Source organism: Styela clava, chromosome 11 (assembly GCF_964204865.1).
Source record: "Styela clava chromosome 11, kaStyClav1.hap1.2, whole genome shotgun sequence".
NCBI classification, from domain to species: Eukaryota; Metazoa; Chordata; class Ascidiacea; order Stolidobranchia; family Styelidae; genus Styela; species Styela clava.
Window position 1 is genome coordinate 17,794,261 of NC_135260.1, and position 14,449 is coordinate 17,808,709.

General features: G+C 31.8%; 1 protein-coding gene across 3 annotated transcripts in view; it reads right to left on the reverse strand.

Annotated features, from left to right (window-relative positions):
• Window positions 1-14,449, reverse strand: part of LOC120347748 (dynein axonemal heavy chain 3-like) — a 57,365-nt gene extending 42,916 nt beyond the window's left edge. For all 3 annotated transcript variants that reach the window (XM_039417824.2, XM_039417822.2, XM_039417823.2), the window contains exons 1-19: window positions 14,338-14,449; window positions 13,771-13,872; window positions 12,533-12,752; window positions 12,066-12,132; window positions 11,617-11,809; window positions 11,094-11,283; window positions 8,373-8,568; window positions 7,930-8,011; window positions 7,377-7,511; window positions 6,115-6,219; window positions 4,986-5,165; window positions 4,462-4,598; window positions 3,796-3,919; window positions 3,435-3,595; window positions 2,439-2,623; window positions 2,225-2,348; window positions 1,339-1,492; window positions 772-916; window positions 236-447 (exon numbers count right to left, since the gene is read on the reverse strand). In XM_039417824.2, coding sequence (XP_039273758.2) covers window positions 236-447; window positions 772-916; window positions 1,339-1,492; window positions 2,225-2,348; window positions 2,439-2,623; window positions 3,435-3,595; window positions 3,796-3,919; window positions 4,462-4,598; window positions 4,986-5,165; window positions 6,115-6,219; window positions 7,377-7,511; window positions 7,930-8,011; window positions 8,373-8,568; window positions 11,094-11,283; window positions 11,617-11,809; window positions 12,066-12,132; window positions 12,533-12,752; window positions 13,771-13,872; window positions 14,338-14,352 — 2,727 coding nt within the window. In that variant the 5' untranslated portion in view covers window positions 14,353-14,449. The remainder of the gene's footprint in view (window positions 1-235; window positions 448-771; window positions 917-1,338; window positions 1,493-2,224; window positions 2,349-2,438; window positions 2,624-3,434; window positions 3,596-3,795; window positions 3,920-4,461; window positions 4,599-4,985; window positions 5,166-6,114; window positions 6,220-7,376; window positions 7,512-7,929; window positions 8,012-8,372; window positions 8,569-11,093; window positions 11,284-11,616; window positions 11,810-12,065; window positions 12,133-12,532; window positions 12,753-13,770; window positions 13,873-14,337) is intronic.

The window sequence follows — 14,449 nt, forward strand, 5'->3', positions numbered from 1 at the left end:
GTTACCTCCATATTAGTACAAACGCTTCAGAAGCGCCCAAAAAGCTGCTAACTATAATTTATTTTTCATTTCATCAGAAATCAAAATTTCCCAAAACAATGTCACTTATATTTGTCTGCATGATCTCATCTGAGGCTAAATTTATGATAAAACATTTTCGAAAACCTTATCATGTGATTAGTGGTGAGACCTTGAAATAGATAAACCGATTGTTACATAGCATTATAAACGTCACCTGTTCCCAATGTCTATCTTTGATGCCAGGATTACAGATAGTGGAAAGAATTGGTAGATGTTGCTTGAATTTATCGATCTTTGAACGAACTGATTCTGCAATTCTACGGGGACCTGCAGCATCAGAGAATGCTTTGGTAAGTTTGTACATTGTTCTCCACATGGTTCCAATATCGTCACTGATTTCTTCTGAATTCAGATCTTGGAAGGAACCTGCCAATAAAATTAAAACATAGAGTATTGAAAATGTAAGTCAATGGCTGCCGTGTATATAAAAAGATTACATTCATCAGAGGTAAAACATTCATGCAATAGAATAATAATGATACACTGAAAAAGTCAGCTCTTTCAACGAGCAGCGTGATGGCGGTGACTATATCAGAAGTCGTTGCATGAGAATTCTTGATTCCGTTTTAAAACTCCCCTCATGAAAATCCTGGCTGAGCTCCTGAATATACCTATTACAACATACTGAATGAAGAATGTTTGAATGGTTATGTCTTATATGCTTGGTATTTTATAACTGAAAAGGCCTACCATTAAGCCATGTTTCATTTTTATTGTTCCACTGTAAAGCAGTATTCCACAAATTATCGTAAGGTTGTTTAAACTGAAACATGCTCTGCAACACTGGAAATGAACTTTCTTCAAACTCCAGAAGTCGTTCTTCTTCATTTATTTCCTAGCATGAATATGGAAATAAAAAATATTGGATGATTTCAGGTGAAGATCATTTTCAGCATTCCATAGCTCCAACATCCAAAAAAAATTATGTGAGGTGGGGTACATTTTTATGAAGTTTTTGATGAACCCATTATTTAAAAAGTTAAGTGAATTGGGTGACTGAACATCATGTGGCAACAGGTTTTCTCAAATCAGATAAAAATAGCAGATGCTCATTTGTGTAATAGTAAGTTAGATAATAACAGTAATTTTATCCTTCCAATATTTGCATTGATGACAAACTATCACATAGTTCACGTTTTTATTAAAATAAATAAATTTACTAATGCCATTTAATTATTACATATTCTACTTTGTTAGCAATATGGATTGATATTCTGGAAATAGTAGGCCTAGTCCTATATTAAATAAAATAATAACCCCCAATTCTTTCGTCGCATTTTCAAGGTTTTCCGTAATATCAGCCAGAAGTTTTACATTCTTCTGCATTTCATCGAGATTCATGACTTCTTTTTTCTTAAAACTCTCAACTTCTACTTTATACTCATTGAGTAAAGCTTCAAAAGTTTTGATCCTGAATATTGAACGGAATATTTCCAAGATTTTTTTGTCAGATTATCAAATTTGCTTGAATCATTTTCTTCCAATTTTACATATCAATCAGTAATCAGTAATTTATTTTTCCACCATGCTAAAGTACACATTGTGAATGAACAATATAAAAAAATGAAGTAAAATGGTACTTCAGGGTGAAGGGAGGCGCGAGACACCAAGACTGGTTATCAAGCGGCGATACCTGTGACATAAGTCTAACAGTAATATTTAAAAATAACAGTATAAATCAAACAATAATTGGTAAAACAAGTTTATGTCAGAATAAGTCGAGACGAGGCGACTTGGATACCCAAAAGACGCTCGATTCAAGGAGAAGCGGATAACGAATCCGAGCACCGCCTTGTGAATAACCATGGAACGGCAGCGAAAGTCTGTACAGTAACACCGGAATAAAGATATTACAATACCCAGGCTTGTGGTTAGTAGTTAAGGATTTTCATATTTGTCCTGTGAATGGAAGTCGATAAGGAGGCAAAATCATATTGTAAAAAATAGTTTTGTTTGTCGCAGTTAGGAATAAGAGAGTATGAGTACAATGAAATTAAAAGAGAGAATAAGTAGGACAAATCACCACAGCATTATGCCTGACAATATCTGAATGTTTACAAGATATACTATATTATATGTAAGGAATTTCAATTACCGTACTTTCATTTCATCTGTTTATTGTGAGAAGAATCTAACAACGAACCTTGTTTTTAGTTTATCCTCTGCTGATTCACGTTTATTTGTCAGACGTCCCCTGTTCACATCAAACACTTGTTGAATTTGTTCAGGCCAGTGGAATACATTGCTATTCAGTTTGATGTCTTCATCTAATTGAAGTGTGTTAAAATAATAAATAGTAATTAGTTTATGGACAACTCATCATGCCCACTTGTTACATTTATGTTATGAAAACTCACAAGGTAATGTTGCATAATCGAGTAAGAATTCAAGTCTATCAGCGGCCAGACCAATTTCAGCTTTCAAATCAGGTACTGTCACTTCGCTGGATTCCTTTAAGAATTGAGCTAGTTCAACAAGTTCTTCTGTTGTCTCAGGAATATCAGATACTTTTGTCGCAATGGCATCATATCTCTGATAAACCCTTGATATTCAGAAAGAATAAATATTAAAATTATTGATGTAAAGCAAAAACATTTGAGGTGCTAAGACCGAACCCTGGGGGACACCAAATCAAATTTGACTTGATACCACAGAATCATCATATTTTACATTCACTTTTAAATTATTTGGTAAAATGTTTGTTGTTATTTACGTGTGAAACAATCTTCAACGAACAATGTGATTATAGCAGAAAAAGTATCCCCATCAGCATATTTCCTTAGAAAAACTAATCGTGTAGAACAGGGTGTGATGGAAACAAGAAATGAAATAGTCACCATAATATTGGTATAAGAGTGAGCAAATGAAAACAGTACTAAATGCTCAGCTGAAAGCATTGTGCCAAAAGGATCAGAAATGTTACACTTTCAAATTCTGTCTCAGACCAAATTTGGGTAAATAAATTAAAGGTTAAAAATATCAAAAAAATAATGCTTCATTTATGTATATACAGTTTATTTTCTCTTTATTGGGTATTTTTAAACTTTCACGCGAAACGAGACTTTAAAGAAACAGGTACTTACGGTACCTATGTGAAAAGCTACTATTTTAATAAGAACCAAAATCTTGTTCAATAAGCTAATTTTTTTTTTGCATCACTTTTTCAAAAATTACATACGAAACAGAAATACTCAAATACCACAAGCACATCATTGAATAACTACTAAGTCATACAACATCCTCTAACAACTCACCAATCACTTTTAACACTGAGATCATTAAAATTGAATGTTGCGAAAATCCTATACCATATTTTATGAAAATATTACGGTAATCAAAATCATAAAACATACTCTTTGTTCTTTTCACGGTTTTCATCAATTTGTGATTGAATCAATTTATCACGAAGCAGTTGAGCTCGTTGGGCGAGGTCATTGTTAAGTTCTGTGCAATCAAGTCCAAACATATTGAGTGGAACCGATAGTCGAAGCATGTTGATTTCATCGCGTGTTTTCTGGAAATAATATTTATCATAATATGATAGTAAAGCCATACTGAGTAGCAACTCACATTAAACAGGCCCTTTTTGGGCGGTTGATTTATGTGCTGAGTATGACGCAGCTTTTACTGGAAATAAAACTTACATATATGAAAATGAATAAACATAGCTGAAAATAACTGAACCATATTCCATTGACAAGATTTCTAGATTACCTCATAAGAGCGAAGCTTTGTTCTGAAAATATCCAGATTGTGATCTTCTTTGATGAATTGAATAGCTTCTGCCTCCGCTTTTGAATTGAGGAGATCATTGTACTTGGTGTAGACATCCAGATACCTGAAAAAGTTCATTACATGATCAAAAAGAAAAGTCAATTTAATAATATATTTGCATTGTAACTGTTTCTGCATCCCTGCAATGTATAAGGGTATCATATAGAAAATCAAACAAAATTTATGACTTTTCTCATGATGCGTAGTACAAAGATGTTCGCATTTTATTTTATAGGGCAATACAGGGCTTAATATGTAGTTTACAAAATGAAAATTCCGGAAAGTATCTCTTTGGTCTGTGATAGATCAAGAAAGTATATAGCGCAGCATACTCCGCAAAAACTTTGGGCAACCCTGATATAAAATCTTTTGCTTCTGACGTCCCTACAGTTGCTCTTCAACATTAGTTTAAAATTTAGTACTCTTGCATCACGAGTAATCAGGCTCAAATTTTGGAAAATGATTCAAATCAAATCATCATGAATATCATGGCATCAAGCTATATAAACAATGCAATGAAAATTTTTTAAGTTACGGTATGTATTAGAATCAATTTCCTAAAACAATTGAAACCATCCAGATATGAATATTTATCATGGAATTTACATCTGTGGTCCCACTGTGTTACATTTAAAAATGTCCATAGCCTGGTCCACATAATTGGTGACCAAATTTTCATTCAAATGCACTGTTCGTAAAAGTAGTTTGCTATCCCTCATCTCAGGAAACAGCAAGCATTCAACCTAGAAAGGAGAAAAATAACTTTATATAAATAAAATTACAATAATTATGGCAAATAATTCAAAAAAATGTCGAAAGAATCTTCTCAACAGATATGATAGGATTTACATGTCTATTCTGGGGGAGAGGAAAGTCGATAAGACGGCTTGTACATTAGTTAACCAGTTATGTGTTTTGGATGCATTGTCTTGATTTTTTTTGTATCAGAAAATAATCCTATAACTAATTCTGCATTAATTTTGTGGCACTAAATAAGTTAACCAATAATGCAGTAGTTTTAAATCCTAATATCAATATTGCATCTGCAAGCATTTGATCATTGGTAAAATCAATCTTCAATAACCACTGAAGGAAAATATCGCTGATTAAATTGGATTTATGTAAATTACCCTACTAATTTCTTCACCAGCCTTGACGATATGTGCAAAGCAGTTCAAGAGTACATCCCTGCATTCCTTAAAACTGGGATCAAATGAGATTTTTGGTTCTTGAACAATAAGTTTCAGTTGCATGATAGGAAGCATGCAATACTGCAAATCTCCATATTCTGAACCAAAATTGTTGCCATCCTGTGAATATTAACAAAAAATAATCAAAATCAGTAAAAACTTTAAATTAAATGGTACATTGATTTGTTGATTTACACCTTTATGTCTTCACAAGAGGTGGAAACATTTAAATCAGATCTGATAATTAATTATTCAAATCGCCTCAGAACGGTTTTCAAAAACAGCTCTATTTGAATATTGTCGGCTGACCATCGGCAGTCATCTCTGTGAGTTAACACATATGATGACCGAAACACAAAAGCAGCCAAATGATGAGAAATCTTGCATAATTAAAATTTCAATATCATAATAACTCCCCAGGTTGATGGTTGATTTTACAAATGTGAGTACAGAGTAATAGTTTTTAACTGCGATGAAGTTGACCATCGACAGTCTGAATAGTAGATAGAAAACTCTTCAGATTTTGCTTTTATTTTTACAATGTAGACAATAAGTAGTATTGTTTATAAATAGAAAAATGATCGCTATTTATTTGCAGCAAATTGTTGGGTTGCCATATTTTAATATGACACATTTAATAGAACGTTGAAAATATTTTTAGTTACCGGTACCTATATCTACACTTTCCCTAATTCTTGGTGTGCCGATATTAATAGTGTTCAATGTTGTCATGTAAGTTGATGAATAGTAAATTACATTGTGGAAATACGATATCAATTCAAAGAATCAATTCGATTCGACAAAAATATTCGAAATCACTTGGTATTTGAACTTTGAAGATACTGATCCCCATTGATTACCATAAATCACTTTCCTTGAATTGTGGCATGCAAATTACTGATTAATTTTTTAGGAAGTGTTGTGCAGTTGCTAGCAAAAAAGTTTTTCTGAATCAACTTTAAAATTCGAAAATACATAAATATTGAGAAACATTTTGTCAAAAAACTTGTGAAGCTCTAAGAGAAACTGAATTTAAAGATTTCAATATGAGACATATAATTGAAGTTACCTCATGAATTGATAGAAATGAAAGTAGGTCATTGAATGATTCAACAACCATTTCACGAAGTTGATTTGACATCAGACAAGCCGCACAGGAGAAAAATTCTTGCACCTTAACAAAGTAAAAACGTAGTGTTAAAACAAAAGGAATTTATACACAATGGTAGAAAAAACCTGACATTGTTATCTTGTTACTAATGTGATATGTATTTGTGAGCGTGATCAGTGGAGCTTGGGTACTCCCGTAGTGTGTGTACCAGGTTAGGGTTAGGTCATAATTTTATTCCGATTTTTCTTATTTTAGTTCTATTACGAGTTCGGGGACTGTCTGTGTTAGTCAAGTGAATATACTCCCTTCTCATAGGTTTCAGTCCCTTTACACAACTTGATGCGAAGTAGGCGAACAAAATTAGTTACCTCCATATTAGTACACGCCCAACTTGTACAGGGCCAGGTATAATATAAACTGATACATGATAACAGGAATAATTGGTGAAAAATGCTTCACAAAAATAGATTTCACTTATTTTACTTCCATAAAACTCCTGTATTCAATTAACTTTTAGCATCATTATGGTTTCAAATAGCATTTTGAAGTGAACTAACCTTACCTTGAGCAAAGCTGCACAAAATCTTATACAGTTTAAAATGAGAACTAAAAAAATATTAAAAAATATCCAAACTTAATTTTTGATTTCTAGAATTGTATTCATAAGAAAAGTCTTGTACTCAATGTATAGATTTTGTTTCATATAACAATTTTTTCAGCTTGATGAGGGTGGTTAAATGCTTCAAATAATATTGTGTAATAATCAATTAAAGTGAAAAAAAATTCCAACAGCTCTTCGCATAATTCCAAATTTCCAATAAATGCTGATTTTCATGGCAAAGAAGCAACTTATTTTTAAAAATAACGATTCATAAACTGGGGAAGGTAGCTTGATGTTAGTTAAATGAACAGGTTTATATAGAAATGTTGAAATCCACAAGTCAATATTTTCATCATATAAAGCAGGGGTGTGCATAGTCATACTGCCGCCCGCAGCCCACACAGAAAAATTGTCCGACCGGCGGAGAAGTGCAAATTTTGAATGATAAGCAGCTTGTGTGAAGCAAACAACGCATGTCATAAGATCAATAACCTAACTTTTTGTCTCTGCGACCACCAGTAAGTCTATGTTAAATGAAGGTGCGGACTGTGGTTTCACTCAGTCATTAGTATCTGCCCCTCGTGTATAGAAGGTTGCACTACCCTGATATAAAGCATACCTGTGCAGTGCTGTCACCATCATTTTGAGGCACAAGATGAACCCAGCTATCTTTGTATGTGATGAATAATTGTGAAGCATCTGCAATCCATTCTTTAGAAAGGACTTCATGTGCATCTTCACAATGTGACATAATCTAAAATATGAGTTTATTCATAACAAAACTGATAAAAAATTTATAATTCAGAATTCAGATATATCAAGAATGTGATAGAGATATCCAAAAAAGCAAAGCACTATCATCGGTAATCTTGGCAAGAACATTTTTGCAGAAATTCATCTTTGTGGTTTTAGCAAAGTGTGGTACCCACACTGGAGTGGTGGAGAGTTCTCGTTCTCATCCATGGTAGATACCATTTACTGTATCTTGGAATTGCAGTTAAGTTGTCTTGGTATTTCTTTCTCTTAGAATGTTTTTATTTTCTTTTGTAATTATGACAAACCTTGATCTTGTTGACGAGGCTATACCATAGCAAAATAATATAGACTAGATCAATAAGAATAAAATTATTCTTAGTTAAATGCCATTATAAATCTCATGAAAATTAGTTTACCTGTGCTTCAAAGTCAGACGGATGTAGAAGAAGACCAGTACTTTTTAGTTTTGCGATATTAACAAATCTCAGCTGGTTGTATCTAAAAATAATTATATATTATTTCTATCAATATTAGGTTCCAACTATTGTTATTAGTGAACAACTCAACAAAACAAGATGCGCAGGAAAAGTAAAATTCTGTGATTGCATTGCAATATATTTCTACAAATAGACAAAAATCTTTCAGCGGTCTTTCCTATGTCTATCTAGTATTGGTTCGAATAACTGATTTTTTTTTATATCTAAACTATGAAGACATGGTTATAGTTGGAAATATTATGTAGTTCAGACAAGATATAGATAGATAGGCATGTGAAAATTTGCTTACAATTAAGCTTACTAATGTCACATTAAAAAACTACCAACATTCAATATAATATTTACCATATTTTTCCACTTACTTATCAAACCATAAATTCTGCAAATGAAGCATAATTGGGCTGACAGTAAATAGACTTGATCGACAGTAATCTCTGGCTTTTTTGCAGTCATCTTGCCAAGGTACAGGTGCACGAATAACTTTTTTCAAGAATGGTCGAGGTATAGCTGCTACATGTACTCGCTTTCTTTCCTTGTCATCTTGAAGAATGTAGTCAACTATAAAAAGAAAAATCATGAGAACTTATGGAAGTTAATAGAGATGGAAAATATAATTTACAGTGCCTTCAATAATTTTCTCGTACAAAATTCATCCCATACTTTGAATTTTGATTAAACAAAAGATTTCTTATTCTGGAGATGTCTATAATACTGTATCAAAAATTATTTTTAACAACCTTTTATATATTCATGCAGAGAGCATATATCTGAAATACTAACTTTAAAGCCCGAAAGTGATTTCAAATAATTGGAGCAAATAAACAATTAAAATTCCAAATAAGGATAGTTTAAATGTATAATTATTTAAGCAGATATCTTTACAGAATAATACAATTAAGAACAATGTCTTTTCGTGAGTATTAAATTTCAGGCTTTGCGTAGGGTTTGCTAGACATTCCTATGTTTTAAATGATATCAGTAATCAGTATTTATTTTATCACCCTAAAGAAATTACACTTTATGCGAACAATAGAAAAAAGAGATATTGCAGATAATATGGTTGTGTCAAGATTGTGTTAGAATGAATTAAAGAATTTTAAACATAAATGTTTAAATCCTGAATTTGATTTTCTTAAATATGAAATAGAACTTCTAGATCGCATCAGAATCAATTTTAAACTTTTTTTTTTGAGTACAAAATGATAAAATATAATACTCATGAAATTGATGTTCATAAAGAATCGAAAGTTAAATTTGTGTGATGATTTGTAGACTGACAGTATTGCCTTCAACCAATCTTCAAAATATTTATGAATATTATACTTGCTAATGGTCGTTGCCTTAAGAGTAAGAAAGACACCCAATAAAAATAAAAAGTTTTATTATAATTTTGATCTCGTAATGTCAATATCGTTATATTTATTCCAAGAACCAACCAGTATTGCATTTATCTATAAATTTGACTAAGTTCAAGATATAATCAATATTTAAATTATTTTGATATTGATTATTTTAATATTAATAATAAATATTCTTTGAATATTAGATTGTCCGAATAATTGCTAATTTTTTTTATCCAGAGTGTCAATAGATTTGAATAGAATAAAATTATGAAAGTTATTTTCAGAAGGCTCTTTGCAAAACAATATCAATGCTCGATTGCCCATAGGATACTCAAATGTTTCAGTGTTTCAGTATTCATTAAAAAACTAAACATACATGAGGCAATAATAGAATACCTTTGTGTATTAGGTAACATAATAGTCTTGAGGTAATCAAATTTCATACTATTGAAGTGCTGATTTTATGAAAAATGACAACAGAGATTAGTACAATAAAGTGAACAATACATGAAAATTGCCAAGATAAAATCAGGCTCACAACATCTGACTGAAGAATATCAAATTGCTTGCCACATCTGGCAACAGTAATAATTTGTTTATTTCTTATAACAAACTTTTGTCATCCATGACCAAATGCAACCAAAAATATTTGTTTATTTGAGACAAATTTTACATCTTGTCAATGAAATCAATCTTTTTTTCAAAATAGATAATAAATTTATGGAAGCACACAGATAACTTTCACTAACTTTATTAATATATATATATACCATATACTTGTGGTGCATAGAGCTATTAAGAAATCCTATTAACAAATTGTGATTCATAGCATCTCAATAGTTTCTTTTGAGCATATTATTAGTGTTTCATTTCTACTTAGATACTTGCTTATTGCACACTCACCTGAAAAATAATACCCTAATTAAATGTCTAACATTCACTAATAAGATTAAATGTTTTGGTGAAATTATAATTATTTTTTGAAATAATAATTGGCACACAGTTAGTCTTATTTAACTCAGCTATGTAGTCGATTCCAAACCAAATAATTTATTCAAAACAAATATCTTCCAGTGATTGATTTATATGAACAATGGAACAATAAAATTGATTTAAAGCTTTTGAGGAATATTAAATCAACATCAAACATTTACTTTGGACATATGAAGTTTTATTAAATTCTATAGAGTATGTCATCTAAGATCACCTTGAAACTGTCAAAGGCATTCCATGTTAAATATGACCACTTTATAATTGGGCCATACTTTTAATGTTGATTCAGTTACATTTCAACTTAATAATGAAACTAGAAAATTTTATTGTTCGGTTTTAAATGATACTACCGGTACTCCTTCCCTGTGAAAGCACAAAATTTGACTATAAAGTTTATGAAGTCTATAAAGTACAAGTGTTGACAGTAAAAGATAAATTTGATCCATATAAAAAATTACTTATTAAATTTTTTGTTGCGACACCTTTTCATGGACAGATATTTTGGTACTCACGTAGTATGTGTACCAGGTTAGGGTTAGGCCATAATTTTATTCCGATTTCCCTTATTTTAGTTCTATTACGAGTTCAGGGACTGTTTGTGTTGGCTAAGTGAATATATCCCCTGTTCATAAGGCTCTCGTCCCCATACACAACTTGATGTAAAGTAGGCGAACAAAATTACACACACTTCTGGAGCGCCAACTTATCATTTGGTGTTGGATCATATCATTTGTAAGTTGGACTTACTGACTGATTTCCTGTAACTGAAGTCATAATCTGTCAAAACTTCATCATTTAATTCTGATAGATGTGGAGTGAGATTGACATTTGTTCTCAGTTTTTCAGGCAAACTCAGTTTGATACGATCCATCTGTCCTGAAGGAGGTCCAGCTATTTGTTCTGCAGCAATTCCTTTTTGAATGTAGTAGTAGTATCTCTAAAAAATATGATACATCATTCTCTAGAATAGGGTTGACTGGTAATCCAAAATATAACAAAATAATTACATTATTAACAACATAGTATGCCACTAAAACATAGTCAAATGTGATCCTCCTAATAAAGCCATATATATATGGACGAGTGAGTATCTAAATTGATGAATAAACTATACACAGTTAACAATATTCGAAATAATGAATTCCAAAATACATCACCAAATGAAAGAATGATTACCAGATTCATACCAGTAAAAATTATTACCGGTACATCTTTCAATAAATTTTGGAGCATGGCCGTCTGAACGTAAATCGATATAAGATATTTCTACCTCCATATCTCTCTCAGTTGGTTCTTGTTCAGTAGCAAGTCGTTGATTATCCAATTCTGTCATCATAGTCATTTGATCTGTAGGAGACATAGGGCGACTAGGAGGCAAATCTTCTTTGGGTGGTGGTGGAAGTGGAGATTTACTACTCGGGCCATTATATCGACTAAATCCATTTACACCGGCACCATCCGCTCTAAAACAGTAAATATAGAGTGGATGTCAATGCATAACCATAACAAAGTTGCTTGTTTTCAATCCTGTCAGAAATTCTCATTCGCTTGTAGCATCAAAATAAAAATAAAATCAGACTCAAATTATCAAATTAATAGTTCAGCTTGCGTTCCTGCCACATAATTATAATTCTCCACAAGGAATTCTGGAATATCAAGCCATCTAAACTCAGACATCCCCAGTTAGCACAATGAAATATCATTAATTATGAATTATACCTTGGGGATTGAAACTTGGAATCTAGTCTGACTTTCTTTCTGGGAGAAGATGGTGCGAATTGCTCAACTGAGAATGCAAAAGAATATAAAATGTCAATAAATATCAATTATTACATTGAATAATATAACACTAGAAACAATAAAAAAAAAAATGATTAGAATATCTAGCTCAGGGTGGTCCAGGATTGGCGTCTCCGCGGGCCACAAAATTATTCTTGCATTGTTCGCGGGCCGCAATAGTGCCAAGAACTTCGCTCATTTAACTTCGCTAGTTGTCTCAGTATGCCATAGGTAAGTCAATTCAGTGACATTAGTGATGCAACAATATGTCAAAAGATTTTTTGGTTAATTTTATGACAAAACAAAAACAAAATGCAATTTTTTGATTCCTCTCCGAATGCGACGTGGGCCACAGATAATGAAGCGGCGGGCCACATGTGGCCCGCCCTGATCTAGCTGCTACATACCTTGCATTTTTCTTGATAGTTTTAATGGAGATCTAACATTTCTCTGCACAAGTCTTGATTTTGGAAGATCTTGTATTTTCAAATCAGCTGCACTAGGAGTGTAATTATTGGCAATTGATTCACTTGGTGATCTGTGGTGACGTTGTTCTTTAAATGGCGATAGAAGGGTCCATGACATCCCTTGCATAATTGGTGGGTGTGCACTGTTTCTCAGAATAACCTGATAAAAAATAAGGAAATGGTTATATAAAATGGTAAGATTCAATCAATATACATTTAAAATAATATCTAATATCTTTTTAAAATAATAACTTTGAATGATAAATATTATGTATTCCCTAAATTTTTAAAATGTGAAGGTATCAATTTGCTTCAGTCCAATCATTGATATTACGAATATTCAATTATTGTTATTAGGGGAAAATGTGTGATGAAGATAGAACATGAAGATATTATTTTGGATGACAACTCAAGAAAAAGTATTCATGTAGTTATTTGTAAGATTCAGTACTGTCCTTGCATGTGAACATGTAATGAAAAACATAGCAGGTACATTTGGTTACAACACTTTCTTTGATCCCAGTATCTAAATGCTATAAGTTTATTCAGGAGTCATTGAATAAACTAATCTATATGTTTTGTATCTCTCACATTCAGCTTAGTAGATTAGAAACAAGTATCTCCACTTGTTAGTAAACAAGATAAAATTGAATGAACCCATGTTTGAAAAAGGAACTTGATTTCATTATTTAGCATCACAATTCCTATATATGGATATATAAATGTAATGTGTTATGCTGTAAATTGTTGAATAATATTCCTAATTATGATTTGTTGAATAGGTAAAGAATTGTACTGTAGCAAGAGATGTGAATGAATGCTTAAATGATCTATAAAGATATTTTATTTCTAGAAATCCAGATGATCAAAATGATTGTTGCTTTGGCGGGATAGGTTTTGGTTGTAGTTGAATGATTTATGTCAGATTTTGCAATGCAAAATATGATATTAGCATGTGTGGGGATATGACTTTGATGTCTATATAAGACTGTAATGCAGATTTCAACATTATTAAAAAATAGGCCATGTTAGTTGCGTTTATCAGTTGTGATGACTGTTTCATTTTGAACCCACATTGATTCCAGTCTATTATTTACCAATCTTGCATGATTAGTCGCACCACCATAGCTCACAACTAAGTAGCCTACCTATTCCGAAATATAGCAGAATACACTTACTTTGTACAATTCAGATTGATGTTTGTTATCTGCTGACGGAAGTGAAGGCAAGCTGGGTATAGAACGAGTTTTTTCATTGTTCTTTAATGAACTCCCCATATGCTTGAAAATGTAATTACATAGTAATTTTAAAATTTCAAGAAGTAAATGTTTTAATTTTGTATTTTATTGCGTTAGGTCACCATCAATCTATAAAATGTATCAGAAACAAAATTAACAGTATATTTATACACAATATTTATGTGCATTGTGTATTGCACCATCCTATGTTACTCCAATATAAAACTATATGCGCAATTAATAATAGTTATTCAAAAGTTTCAGGATAAATAAAAAAAGTCTGAACTGATAATTATTCTGATAAACTGAACATATCATCTACTACAGTTTGCAAAATCTTAAATGAAAATACAGACCATCCAAAATACATATGGTAGCATTTCAGAAAAAGTAGAGACAACAACTTTGTGTTCTGTTGAATGACTGTTTATATCGTCATTATTAATACAAGGTACTCAAGATGATGAACAGTAATCGGACGAGCTTGATAAAAACTAATGCACTCACCTTTGTCCGTTCCATTTTTATCAAGGCTTCCTTGATTTGCAAGAACAATAGCAAATTAAAGTTCTACATGTTAGTCGGAATAGTTGGTAGCCTAAATAATTGTTCATGTGCT